Source organism: Microcaecilia unicolor, chromosome 8 (genome assembly GCF_901765095.1).
Source record: "Microcaecilia unicolor chromosome 8, aMicUni1.1, whole genome shotgun sequence".
NCBI classification, from domain to species: domain Eukaryota; kingdom Metazoa; phylum Chordata; class Amphibia; order Gymnophiona; family Siphonopidae; genus Microcaecilia; species Microcaecilia unicolor.
The window spans coordinates 173,953,553-173,967,070 of record NC_044038.1 but is presented as its reverse complement, the minus strand read 5'-3'; the positions used below and the strand labels follow the sequence as shown (position 1 = coordinate 173,967,070).

Here is a 13,518-nt window from a genome sequence, read left to right as displayed (position 1 = left end):
TGATTTTGTCTTACAGCCTGGCTCTTAAGAGGACTATGCTGAGGAAGAGGGTATTCGGCTAAGGTGATCGTCACGATGCTCCTCTCACTTATTTGTGGACGGAGAGTTTTTGAGTGCTGGTGCAAAGATCGTGAAGTGATAGCTTTGCATGCCTCAGCTGGACAGTCTAGATAAGGGCTTGTCCTTGGCCTTTCAAGGTTTAATTTACAGCCTTGGCTTGTTTTAGGGGATGTATTGAGGGCAAGCCTTTAGCCAGCCATCCAGATGTTCAGTTTTTTTTTTTTTGAGAGCTGTCAATTTGACTGCTGAGGCGATGCCCTTTCCTTCTTGGGATCTTAATCTGATTCTCTGTTCTGGTTCGCCATCCTTTGAGCCTCTGTCATCTTGTTCCCTTAAGGATCTTACTCTGAAGTCTGTGTTCTTGGTCACAATGTCCTCGGTGAGATAGGTCTGAGTTACAGGCCCTGTTCAGAACGCCGTTTTGTGTCCGGTTCCTTCCTTTCCTCCCTCCGTCTCAAGGTGCTGACATCCTTTCATTTGAACCAGTCAGTGGTGTTGCCTACCTTAGGTTCATTGAAGGGCTAGAAGGAACAGTGTAGGTTACACAAGCTGGCTGTCAGTAGAGTGTTTTTATAGGATAGACAAGTTTCAGCATTCAGACCATCTCTTCAATCTGATCGGCTGTCGTAAGGGACTGGCAGCATTTAAGGCTACTATCGCAAGATGGATTAAAGAGACGATTGATTCTATGTACCTTCATAGTAGCAGGCTTGTCCCGGTAGGCATTAAGACCCATTCCATTAGGGGCCAGGCATCCTCTTGGGCCGAGCATTCTCTGGTTCTGTCTCTGGGCATCTGTAGGGTGGCGGCCTGGTCGTCTTTGCATTCCTTTGTTCAACATTAGAGTGGATGTTCAGGCACATCAGGATGCAATTTTTGGAGTGTGTGTTCTTTCTGTGGGGCTCTGTGGGTCCCTTCCTTGATTTCACTGCTTTATTTCACATCAGTCTTCTCTGGGCCACTCCGGAGGGACACTAAGGAAGGAGAAATTAGGTCTTAAGCTGCTAATTTGCTTTCCTTTAGTCTATCCGGAGTGACCCAGATTCTGCTCTGTGTGCTCTTCTATTCTGGGTGTGGATATTGCTGGTGTGTTGAGCGGTTCTTGCTTCTTCGTGTGAGCTACTCTGCGGGGAGCGGCTTGTTCTTTGTCTCTTGTTTCTTGTTTAAATATAAAGTTTTTAAAAAACCCAAAAAATAAAGGTCAGCACTTCTTTGCATTTATGGGTGGCTGTAATGGAGCTGGACAGTAGTGTAGATGCAGGTTTATTTCTTTGTGCTGCCTTGCTTTGGAAAGTTGATACTGATTCTAGCAGAGACTGTATAGGGTTATTTTTGGCTCACTCAAGAACCAGAATTCTCAGTCTCCACCTACTGGTAGGCGTGGACAACCCATCAGTCTTCTGGGTTGGTCTGTAGGGACTAAAGAAAAGCAAATTAGCAGGTGAGACCTAATTTTTCTCCTTATAAATATTCTTATAAATATTTGTTAGTTTTAAATATTGTAAATCACCTAGGTGAATGGCTGATATGTGGGGTATCAAAATAAATACGAACAAATAAAATGCTTGACTTCCTGGGGAAACCAGACGAGCCTTGTTGTCTTGGGGGGGGGGGGGATATAAGGGAACCAACTTGTCTCTCTGCAAATACAGATAATTGTACTTATGGTTAATATTTAATAGAATGTATTGACTTCTAATGTGAGAGTCACACATGGAGAATTGTTTTTAAAATGGCTGTTTTATTTGAAATACTTTGGAAACTTTCGGCATTTTAGAATGATTTTTAAAAATTCTCTTTTAGGAGAAAGCGCCAAGCAATTCAACAAATTGTACTCCTGCAGTTACAACACCTGTAGATGGTTCAAAGTCACGAAGAGCAAAACTAACCTTTGATGACAGGTGAGCCTAAGGAAAAGAGCTCTGTAAATGTTATGATCCAGACTACTGTGTAAAGTGATGTGAGAACTGTGTGCAACTTGCACAATGCAGAATTTGTACAGAATTCCCCCTCCCTGCAAAATTTGAGTGGTCTGCAGAATTTGATCAGCCGCTGGGATCTAGGAGTAAAAACTGTGAGGCTCCTCACCATTCCTTTGTTACTCCATCTGCAGTGCCTTGTGATGTCTAGAATGGCTCCTATTCGGCCACCATTCAGCTTTGTATTTGAACCTCACAATGCTGCTATTTTCACTTGACGCTATGCACAGGAGTGGACGCTAGTTGCTTTGCTCCTGCTACTTCCTCATCAATCTAGCAGCAAAATCTCCGATTTGCAAAACAAAATGATCCCGTTACCTTGAGCAACTCCCACGGTGAGCTTAGTCGGAGTCTCGCGTTTAAGATCGCTGATATGGCAGCTAAAATCATGCAAAAAGACAAGGAGTGGAGTAAGCCGGCGGAGGACAAGATGGCGAGTCCCGCGACTTCACTGGTAGGATCCGCATGGGCCGCTGAAATAGTGGGAGAGGTAGCTAGTACCATGGAGGCGACTTTGGAGAAAAAACTGGGCTCCCTCGAGACTAAAATGGAAACTCTCCATAGCAATATTACTCAAATTGGAGAGGATTTGGCAACGTACCAGCAGCACACGGGAGACCTGGAGGACCGCATGGCAAAAATGGAAGAAGGTCAAAATAAGCTCAGAAAGCTGGTGGACTCATACGCTGAAAAGCTTGAAGACCTGGAAAACAGGTCGAGACGTAATAATCTGCGACTGGTGGGCATACCAGAAAACCAAGGAGAGCAAGACTTGAAGATGTTTCTGGAGACCTGGCTAAACAAAGAACTGAAATTGCTGACACAGCTGGGCCCACTGAGAATAGAGCGAGCACATTGCTTGGGACTCAAGCGAAATCTGTTAGACCACGGGTGATATGTCGGATCCTCAACTTCGCACACAAGACAGCGATCCTGCAATCTATCTGAAATGGAAAAGAGCTTCTTCGTGGCAATCAAAAAATCTTATGTTTCCAGGATTATTCGGCAGGCGTTGCTGCACAGAGGAAATCATTTTCACCTATTTACTGAGAGCTAGTGCGGAGGAAAATTAAATTTGCTCTGATGTATCCTGCAAAGTTGAGAATTATCTATCAGTCCTCCACAGAAATCTATTCCTCAGTGGAAGAAGCGCAGTTATTCCTACAGCAGTTGGAACCTGCTGAATTGGAGTAGATGGTAAGAGACCTAATAACCTGGGATTACAATTTGTTTGTGGGAGGACTGAAGACTTGAGAGATGCGTGAACGGCATAGAACATTCAGAAGCCTATTCTCAGGCTGGTTTTTCTATAAGGGACCTGGTGAATAAGTACAGCCCTAGTTGGACTTGCTGCTGGTAGACCTATGAATCCATAGCGAATAAGGGGTGAATAAGAACAAGGAAGTTGGTTTGAATTGGGGAATAGGTAGAGTGTAATCCCTATTCCTTTTTGGAGTTTCACTTGCACTCAAGGGGTGGAAGAAGTAAAGGTTGTTTGTTATTAAAATGTTGACACTGGAGTTAAATGTTGGGATGGGATAGGGCGTAATGGAGGGATAATGCACTCGGGCCCAGGAGTGGAGGGGAGGTAAAGTGTTATGTATAGGCGGTGAGATAGTATTGTAGGGGAATATGGGAAATCGGTCAAGAGAATTGAGGGTTGGGAGGGGGAAGGGCGTTAGAAGTGACCTGATTCCTTTGGGGGGATCTTCGGGGAAATAAGGGGGACATGCAAGGGGATAAATAAGGATAATAGGATGGGTGGGAGAGGGGGATGGGGAGAGGGGAGGGTTACAGGGAGGAAGGAACGCTCTGGAGGTAATGGGTGCGGGGATAAGGGTTATCGAGTACTGGTCAGATGTTTTACTTGCTGTGTGGGCATGGATTGAAGGTAATGGATTGAGAGGGAGGGGTCAGAAGCTGGGCTGGCTCCTTTCAGAAGATGGAGTCTTTGGCTGGTTGATAGACTGTTTACATCCCCAAGAAGATGGTTAAGATTACCTGGAATGTGGGGAGCATTCATTCACCTATAAAAAGATCAAAAATTTTGCAATACCTATAACGTATTAGAGCTGATATAGTATTTTTACAAGAAACACACCTGTCTGACTCTGAACATGCTAAGTTAGCGAGGTGGTGGGTGGTGTGTAGCTTCTGCAGCAGTAGGTCGTATGGGTGGAGTGGCCATACTTATCAGAAGGGGGGTAGCCCCGCAACTTACCAATATTGTGAAAACTCCGGAAGGACGCTTTATATTTGGTACAGCAATAGTGGCTCAGCAACAGTTGTTGCTGGGTAGTATATATACCCCAAATCACCTTGATCTTAAATTTTACAAGAGACTAGTGTCGGTTCTCACAAAAGTAGAGTCAACCCCATTGGTGTTGGGGGGAGATTTTAATATGGCATGGGATCCTCAGGTTGATAAATCTAACCCCCCCCCCCCCCCTTTAGGGCAGGGATCAAACAAAATGAGGGGGCTGCCAGATTTCTGTTCCCTACTCGATCTTGTAGATGTTTGGAGGGCCTTACACCCTTTTGAAAGGGAATACACACACCGGTCAAGAGCTCATAACACCCACTCCAGAATTGATTATCTGCTGATCTCGAGATCGGCTTTCTCGGATATTGTTGGGACTGAGATCGGCCCATGCGTAATTTCAGATCATGCCGCGGTCTGGATGACATGGACCCTGGGAGATCAGAGGGGGGCAGTGAGGGGTTGGTGTTTCCCTAGTTATCTCTACAAAGATGGGAACTTTAGGGAGCATTTATTAACTAAATGGGCGGAATACTCACATTTTAATGAGGCAGTGGAGGAGGATGCCATTCTCTTTTGGGAAGCTGCAAAGGCAGTTTTACGTGGTGACATTGTTATGTTAGTCATCATAAGAAAGCTCGGGACTGAGAAATTTTACGACTAGAAAAGCAATTGGGTTTGAGGAACCAATTTGGGGAAAATCCGACTTCTAGGGTTAGACAAGATATTATAGCAGTTCAAACTACTTTGAACTCCTTGCTACAAGATTGTGCGGTTAAATCTCATATGTATTACAAATTCCAACTTTATAAGTACGAGAATAAAGGGGGCAAGATGTTGGCAAGGTTAATAGCACCAAAGTATTCTTCCAGACAGATCCTTAACCATTAGGAATAATAGGGGGCAGTTGCTTCATACTGATAGAGAGATACGAGATGTCTTTCAATCCTTTTTTTAGCAACTGTATGACTCTGAGGAAGAGGGTGGTCTTAGTGGGGATCTATCTGGAAAATATTATATACCCAGCATAAAACAAAACGAGAGTAGGCTTTTGAATGCCCCTATAAGCTGGGATGAGGTGAGTGGGCAATAGGTTGCAGCAAAATGGGCAAAACCCCGGGCCCAGATGGACTTAAAGCAGAGTTTTATAAAATGTTGGGGGACCCCATAGTTCCGTCGTTAACTAAGGCGTTTAATGCTTGGGTGGAGCTTGGACGGTTGCCGGACCATCTTAATTTGGCCCAAATCGTAGTACTGCCCAAACCACAGAGGGACCAAACTTTGGTGTCCTCATATAGACCTATTTCTCTTATTAACCAGGAGGTAAAACATTTTGCAAAAATACTTGCTAACAGGTTGAGACGGGTACTCCCAGGTATTATCCATGATGTGCAGGTGGGATTTGTTCAGGGGCGGTCGGTTGCACAGAATCTAAGACGTATTTTGACCTCCCTGGAACGCTTGGAGGGCACTGGTGAATCGTCAATCATGATTAGCTTTGACGCTGAAAAGGCGTTTGGTCGGGTGAAGTGGCCTTTTTTATTTTCTATCTTAGATAAATATAGGTTCTAGTGATGGTTTGTGAGGGTGGTTAAAGCGCTGTACTCATCACCCCATGCTAGGATGTGGGTGAATGGGATGTATTCCAAGGAGTTTGAGATCCGTCGAGGGACTCGGCAGGGCTGCCCACTCTCGCCTTTACTTTTTACATTGTATATGGATCCCTTGATTCGCGATATTTGTTCATGCTCGGCTATTCATGGGGTGCGGATTGGGACACAGGAATTCAAAGTGGCAGCCTTCGCTGATGATCTGTTAGTAATGCTTATGAAACCCTGGGATCCCTTTTGGAGATGTTTAAGGAATTTGGGGCATATTCAGGATTCAAGCTAAATTATGATAAGTCTGAAGCGTTAGCTATTACAGTTGATACCCGGAGATCTTGGCCAGGACAGTTCCCATTGAGTTGGGTGGAGGAATCATTCCGTTATTTGGGTATCCTTCTGGCAGCTCAAACACGGGCGTTATATAGATTAAATGTCCAACGGCTAGTGGACAAGACGACACAGCAGCTGGAGGCTTGGAGAGCTTTGACACTGTCCTTGACGGGGCGCTTATGCCTGGTTCGTATGGTAATTCTCCCTAGATGGTTATATGTGCTGCAGACCTTGCCCTTAAGGTTATTAACGAAGGATATTAGAAAGTTTTATAGTTCAGTGATGAAATTTTGTTGGGCATACAAGAAAGCCAGAATCCGATTGTCATTACTTTTGGGTGGGTGGAGTCAGGGAGGGCTGGGCTTACCTAACATTAAATATTACAGCATTGCATGTCTCTTGAGACATGTACGTGACTGGGTTTTTTTCCTCAAGCTACCACACCTCTCTTGAGCTGGAAGAAGTTTTTTTTTGGCCATACACACTGATTTCATTGCTGCAGGGGGATAGATCTTCATTGCCACTGCTATTTAAACGATCTGTATTTCTGGGCCCCTTACAAGAGGCGTGGAAATTTTGGGGGGGAAAACTTGAGGGGGGTGACCCACAAGTGACAGAGCTCTTAACTATTAAAGGGAACCCGAAGTTTTTACCTGGGATGGAGAATCCAGTGTTTGTATGATGGGAACAACATGGTCTCAGCAGGTTGGGGTCAGTAGTGGACCAGGAAGGAGAGATTAGGCCTTTAGACCAGTTGATTTCCCGTGATTCTATCTGCTGGGGTGATACTTTTGCTTATTGCCAGCTAAAGCATTATATTCAATCTTTAGATAAGGAGGCACTCAAACTTCGACTGGGTGGGAAGATTCAGATGTTGTTTGAGGAGATCTCAGAAGAGGCTCCATCTGTTTCCAGTCTTCAGAAGAGATTATGGTCTATGGTACCCAGAAAGGAGCTGGCCCAGCTTAGGCGCAGATGGGAAGAGGATGTAGGGTGTGATCTTGCTTCTTGGGATATTGCAGCTCATCTTAGGGGTATTCCCAAATTACTCAGCAGAGTGGGTTACTGAGAGTGTGCCTACCGAGTTATACACAGGGCCTATTTTACACAGGTTCAGTTGTTTAGATCGGGTGAAATTGCTACACCTACTTGCCTGGAATGTAAACTATTTGATAACTCTTTATACCATGCGCTAAGGGGATGTGAAGTTATAAGATGTTTTTGGAGGCGAGTGGTGGCCTTTCTCTCCCTTATGATGATGGGGAGAGTCAATGGACTGCCTATTCAGGTGGTTCTGGATTGTCGTGGCTCATTCAGGGGGCTCAAAGCGGAAGAAATACTACTGTGTTGCAAACTTTGTGTGGTAGCAAGGAAATGCATCTTGCAGTCGTGGACCTCACCGGACACTCCTGAATTCTGGCATTGGCGTAATCAAGTACATCAACTATTGTCTTGTGAAGCGCAAGAGGCCAGAGGTTCGTCTTGGGAAGCGCAAGAGGCCAGAGGTTCATATAAATGTAAAGTTTGATTTCTTAAGATCTGGAGTCCTTTTCTAGCTAGACTCACACAACACGACAGAAGCCTTATCTTTAATAAATTATGACTGATGTTGATCTGATTACTTATCTTGGAGCTCAAAAAAAAAGGTGTAATATAAGCGGGAGGGATAGGGAGGGAGAAGTCTGGATAAGTTGATCTTGATCAAAATGTAATAAAAATACTTTTGAAAAAGCTGAAAGACAAATTAGGAGGGGGGAGGGGGATATACAAGATAAAATCTGAGGATGATTAAGTGCACTTGTGTTTACAAAAAAAATGGTTTTGTTTATTTGAATTACATGTATTTACTGGTATATGTGTTAGAGATAATATATCTTCGATAAAAATGTTGAAATATAAACAAGAGCTCAGTGGGAGAGTATAGGCACCATGTGGATCAAACATACTGAGAGCTTGGTGGCCGAATCTATGAACTGTTCCTTGCACTACAAGAAAACTGGAAATAGAGCAAAGTGCAAGCACTTGTGAGGAGCCCCATGATTTTTGTTCTCTTCGATCCCTGCATCTGGCTGCTTTGGCTTGGGGACTGGCTGGCTGAAGAGTAAACTGGCTTTGGATGTCTGCTTGTGGCTTACTGATTGCTTGAGTAGAAAGCAGACTATCTTGTAGGGGAATGATATTTGCTGACTGGGAAGAAACTGGTGAGGAAAAGCTGAGCATGAAGAGGGAGTGTATATAAGTGGGGGGGGGGGGGGGGGGGTGGAGAGAAAGTGTAGGGGGTGACACTTCTGAGTGGTGTGTTGCCGTATGGTTAGGGCTTCTGTTTTTTTGTGGATTTTTATTCAGTTCGTGGAGCAACAACTTCTTGAAACTGTTGCCACTGTTAACCAGCTTCAAGAATTCAGCACTGCCTGCAGCTCCAAGCTTTCCTCAGGCTCCACAGATTTGATGAAGTAAAATCCCTGAAAGCTAATGTATTCCTAGGGGGATTCTGCCGTAATTCCTAAAAAAAAATTTAAAAAAAAACTGCATATTTGGAAAGTACCATTTTTTTCTCTATTGTAGTTTAATTCATTATGATATTGTGTTGTCTGGACAGTAGCAGCATTTTCAATGTGCGCAGAATTTTGAAAGATTTTTTGCACAGAATTTCCTCAGGACAAACACGTTTCATTCAACTTACTGCTCTCCTGTTAGGAAAGTGCATGCGAAGAACTTCAAAGCATCTTGCAGTGAGGTCCCATCTCAAAAATACCACCTGTCACCTTGTCACCGTATTCCAGTCATTCTGACTTGCTATGTTTTCCCTATCAGCCAATTTTCAATCTCTCTAAATTGAAAAGCAGCCTGTCAACAGGGTTTTTTATTAAAAAGCTTTATCAATCATATATTCCATATCGGTTTCATTGCTAACATTTTAAAAGGTCAGTAAGGAAGTGTTACCTCTCATGAGAAATGTTTCAAAACTCCAGGGCATTAGTTAAGCGGTTTAGCTTCTTTTCTTGTTCTTTTTTTCCCTAATCCCGAGATTTTCCTCTGTGCTGCAGAATTTATTCAGCGGATCATTATTTGCAAGACGCGAAAAAGCTGAAGCACAATGCAGATGCTTTGGTAAGGAAAGCCTCCAGCTTTTGATAGCCTTTTGTAAAATTGTCATGCATTCTTTGTGCAGTTCTGTCAGTCTTGTAAAACTTGTGTTCTCTTCAGTCTGACAGGTTTGAGAAGGCAGTTTATTATCTGGATGCTGTAGTTTCTTTCATTGAATGCGGGAATGCATTGGAGATGAATGCTCAGGAATCCAAGTCCCCATTTCCTATGTACTCTGAAACTGTGGAATTAATCAAGTAAGTTTTTGCCAAGAAATAACCCAGCAGCAGACCATACACAGACACGTGTACAAAAGGGACGCCAAGCATCTATGTTATGTGATGTTGAGAGTGGTGAGAAAGGCAATGGGGGATGGGAAATAAATAAATTGATCCCCAATACAGATATAATGGTTTACTTAAATGCTGGTAGCTGCCCTAAGCTGTTCATTTCTTTACCAGGTACACTATGAAACTGAAGAATTATTTAGCCCAAGATGCCACATCAGCAGATAAACGACTGGCGGTGCTTTGGTAAGAGCAGTAAAGCATTGGGCCAATCTGTCTGGAGTATTTAGATACAGACAGCCATTATAGCGTTAATAGTTAGGTATTTTGTCACCCAGCTATTTGAAAACACGTGTGCTACAGTGGAAGAATTAGCATTCTAGATTTTTTTAAAACTCTTCATTTCTTTTTAAGAAAAAGTTTGAGCTTTTAAATTCCCTGAAAAGTTGCAGTTAATATTAGGGACATGTTGCTGTTAGAATCTGTGTACTTCTCCCAACATTAATTACTCTTAAGACAGTGACTGGTGCTGTCACTGAGCTAATCCAGTGCAAAGCACCCCCCAGCCCCACCCAAAAAAATAATACTGGGGCCGATGCTCAAAAGTACCACAGGCGTTAATAGGCTGTTAATGCCGGATTTGAATAGGTTAGGGCATTATGCACAAATGGTTTCAGCGTGGGCACCAAAACCAGTAGCAGAGACCGCATTAAATGTAGTCATGAACTATCCCACAGCTTCCCCCCCTCCCCTCCAAAAAAAAAGTTTCAGGTGCATTTAGCAGTGGAAACTATTTGAGGTCTGGGGCAGCATTAGAAGGGTTGGTTGAGAGAGGTGTCTAGTGGCACTCCCTTCTCTGCAGTGTGACCATCCTGCTCCAGATGGACTTCTACAAAAAAAAAAAAGGCTTGGTGGGGTCTGGCCTCATCCCCTCCCCCCCCCCCCCCCCCCAATTTTTTAAAATGTCCTGGTAGTCTAATCGCCTCCTCTCCTCCCCCAAGCATCGACCATGCCCCTTCACCCCCCCCCCCCCCCCAAATTAAAAAAGCCCTGGTGGTCCAGTAGCCCCTTCCAGTCACAAAATAGCCTTATAGTCCAGTGGTGGCCAGCCAGATTAGGCCCAGCCCACCCAGTGGCCCCCGGCCAGGCCTGGCCTCACCTGCCCAGTGGCCCCCTACTCTATCTGTATTTACAAAAGAATATGGAGACCTAGGCTGGAGTAAGTATGAGATGGGTGACAGAAAGGACTTTAAATGCTATTCTGTATGAGATTGGGAGCCAGTGGGTTGGGTTTTTTTTATTTTTTTTTTTTATTATTACTACACTAAAACAGCAAGTTACACTTTAGCTCCTTCCCAGGGGCCTCAGTATGAGGTTATTAGTATGCTGTCTACCTGTTATACACATGTGAGTGCCTTTAAAGTTTAAATGCCTGCATGTGAGCTAAACAAGGGCCTGTATTATACCTAGTGCATTAATTACACATGGCAGTAACAAGCATAAATGTTAATTTTAATATCAACAAAATACTAGTCTCACTAATTTTTTGTATATATTTTTTTATATATATAAAACAAGCTATATGCTATGGGCCATCATATATGTAAGAGGTGTAAGCATCTTCGATGCATTCAGTTCCACTTGACATTTAATATTATCATTGACCTGAATATTAATTTTAATGCACATTTAGGGCAAGGTTTCAGTTATTAGTATGAAATGTTTATACTTTCCTAAAGTGTTTAAAGTGCAGCACTCGGATCACTATTTCTGTAGTAAACCTTTGATCTCTTTTGGCCAGCCTTCGATGCCAATCACTTCTGCACTTAAGGCTATTCAAACTGAAGAAAGAAAGCGCCTTGAAATATTCCAAAACACTGACTGAACATCTAAAGGTAAGTATCTGGCTCCAACAAGGAGCCTATAAAGTTTTTCTATTATTGGTCTCAACTTGGGTGACTTGAATTTGGAATTGTAAAGAAATCTGTGTTTGTGTTAACAGCATCCTACTTTTATACCATGCTGTAGTTGGAGGACATTTCACTGGTCTCATTTTCAATTATTGCAATGTCAGGATATTTTTGCATCAAGACAAATGTCTGCCTTTTCCCCTGTAATTTCCTAACCAGCTTTCCTTTTCTGACTGACTTAGGATCTGTCTTAGTGCTGCTACTTCTGGCAAAAGATGGAAGGATATGTCTATTCTAGGTAAATTCTACCCTTACTCTGTGGCATGGCTAGGCTCCATCTTCCCAATGCCGACTTGATGTTAATGCAGGACTAGGACTGAACTTGGCCCTTCCTTTGGACACTACCATTAACCCACGGACAAGTCATAAGTATCTCAGTGTAACAGATTTTTTTTTCTTTTCATACAGAATTCATATAGCAATTCTCAAGCATCGTCACCAGGTATTGGAAGGTAAGACACATGGTTTATTTTAATATATTATGTGAAATGTAAGTATTCCCCTGGGTGAGGTGGAGAACACATGACCGATTTCATAATGGCCCCTTTTACTAGAGGAGGGCTTGAAACAACATAGAATTTAAGCTATACCTGAGACAATAGAGGGTAATGCTTGCCCAAGGTCAGTGTGTCGGTGGCAGAAGTGGAATTTGATCACTGGCTTCTCTGGTTCACAGCCAACTTCTCTAGGCACTAAACTGCTCCCCCGGTATTCTGTTGCAATTTGTAAGGTTTTTTTTTTTGTATTTTTTTTTTATACACAGAGACATTTTAAGTTATATAAATTCATGTTGAAAATAAAGACATATTAGTTAAACTGGTAAAATTAAGTTATTTGACAGATTGCATACCGAAATGTTTGGAATTTGTTAGAGAGACTTAAGTTGGACTGGCTGTGAATTTGAATTGACAATCACTTGAGATAGGGCATAGATTCAATAATCTGAGTGATAGACACAAATGAGACACCTTTATTTTCTTTCCAGAAGTTGGAGTGGAGGACTGGCCTAGTGGTTAGGGTGGTGGACTTTGGTCCTGGGGAACTGAGGAACTGAGTTCGATTCCCGGCACAGGCAGCTCCTTGTGACTCTGGGCAAGTCACTTAACCCTCTATTGCCTGCCGCATTGAGCCTGCCATGAGTGGGAAAGTATGGGGTACAAATGTAACAAAAAAAAAAAAAAAAAACCCCAACAGGTGTTGGAAAGAATTATACAAAAGGGGTTGAGAATGTCTGTACACTTGTGCCGGGTAAAATAACACTCAAAAATGTTACAGAACGGGATGACGGGATGAAACTTTGCACACTAGAAAAAAAAAACAGTAAAAAGATGACAAGTTTGAAAATGGGCCACATTGGACCAGTGGTTCCTGAGAAATAACCAACCCCCAAAATAAATGACCTGGTGCATATTTATGGGAAAAGGAATTCTAGCTGCTGTAGCTTAGAAACTTGCAGTAAAACACAACAATTCTTTCTTTCAAACTGCCTTTCCCTGTTCTTTAATGTCTTTACCTCAATGTGCTACCTCACAACTGCACCACCACTCCAAAAAAAAAAAAAAGCACCAACTGCAAAAACTACTCCCTGGAAACTGCCTTCATACCCAAACCTAATTGCCCTACTGCCCACAAACTGTCCCACCCCTAACAATGCACAAGCAATGCAGACAAACATTCACCCATATACATGTATAGCAGGGTGGGAAAGAATTACATGAGCAATGTGCAGTGTACTTTTCCCACTAGTTTCCCACTGAAGAATTAAGGATGCCAACTGGACCCAGATTCGCAGGACAGGGTCGATCCAGTCCTGGGTTTACTCTGTGCATGCAGGGACTTGTAGTCTTGCTTTTCTTAGGTAATGCAATGGGGAAATCAAAACTACAAGTTCCAGCATTCAGTGGGGTAAACCAGGACTGGATCAACCCTGTCCTGCGA

General features: G+C 43.1%; 1 protein-coding gene across 3 annotated transcripts in view; it reads left to right on the top strand.

Annotated features, from left to right (window-relative positions):
- Positions 1-13,518, top strand: part of AFF4 (AF4/FMR2 family member 4) — a 182,391-nt gene that overhangs the window by 154,111 nt on the left and 14,762 nt on the right. For all 3 annotated transcript variants that reach the window (XM_030212599.1, XM_030212598.1, XM_030212601.1), the window contains 6 exons: positions 1,864-1,961; positions 9,284-9,347; positions 9,444-9,580; positions 9,785-9,856; positions 11,412-11,505; positions 11,989-12,032. In XM_030212599.1, coding sequence (XP_030068459.1) covers positions 1,864-1,961; positions 9,284-9,347; positions 9,444-9,580; positions 9,785-9,856; positions 11,412-11,505; positions 11,989-12,032 — 509 coding nt within the window. The remainder of the gene's footprint in view (positions 1-1,863; positions 1,962-9,283; positions 9,348-9,443; positions 9,581-9,784; positions 9,857-11,411; positions 11,506-11,988; positions 12,033-13,518) is intronic.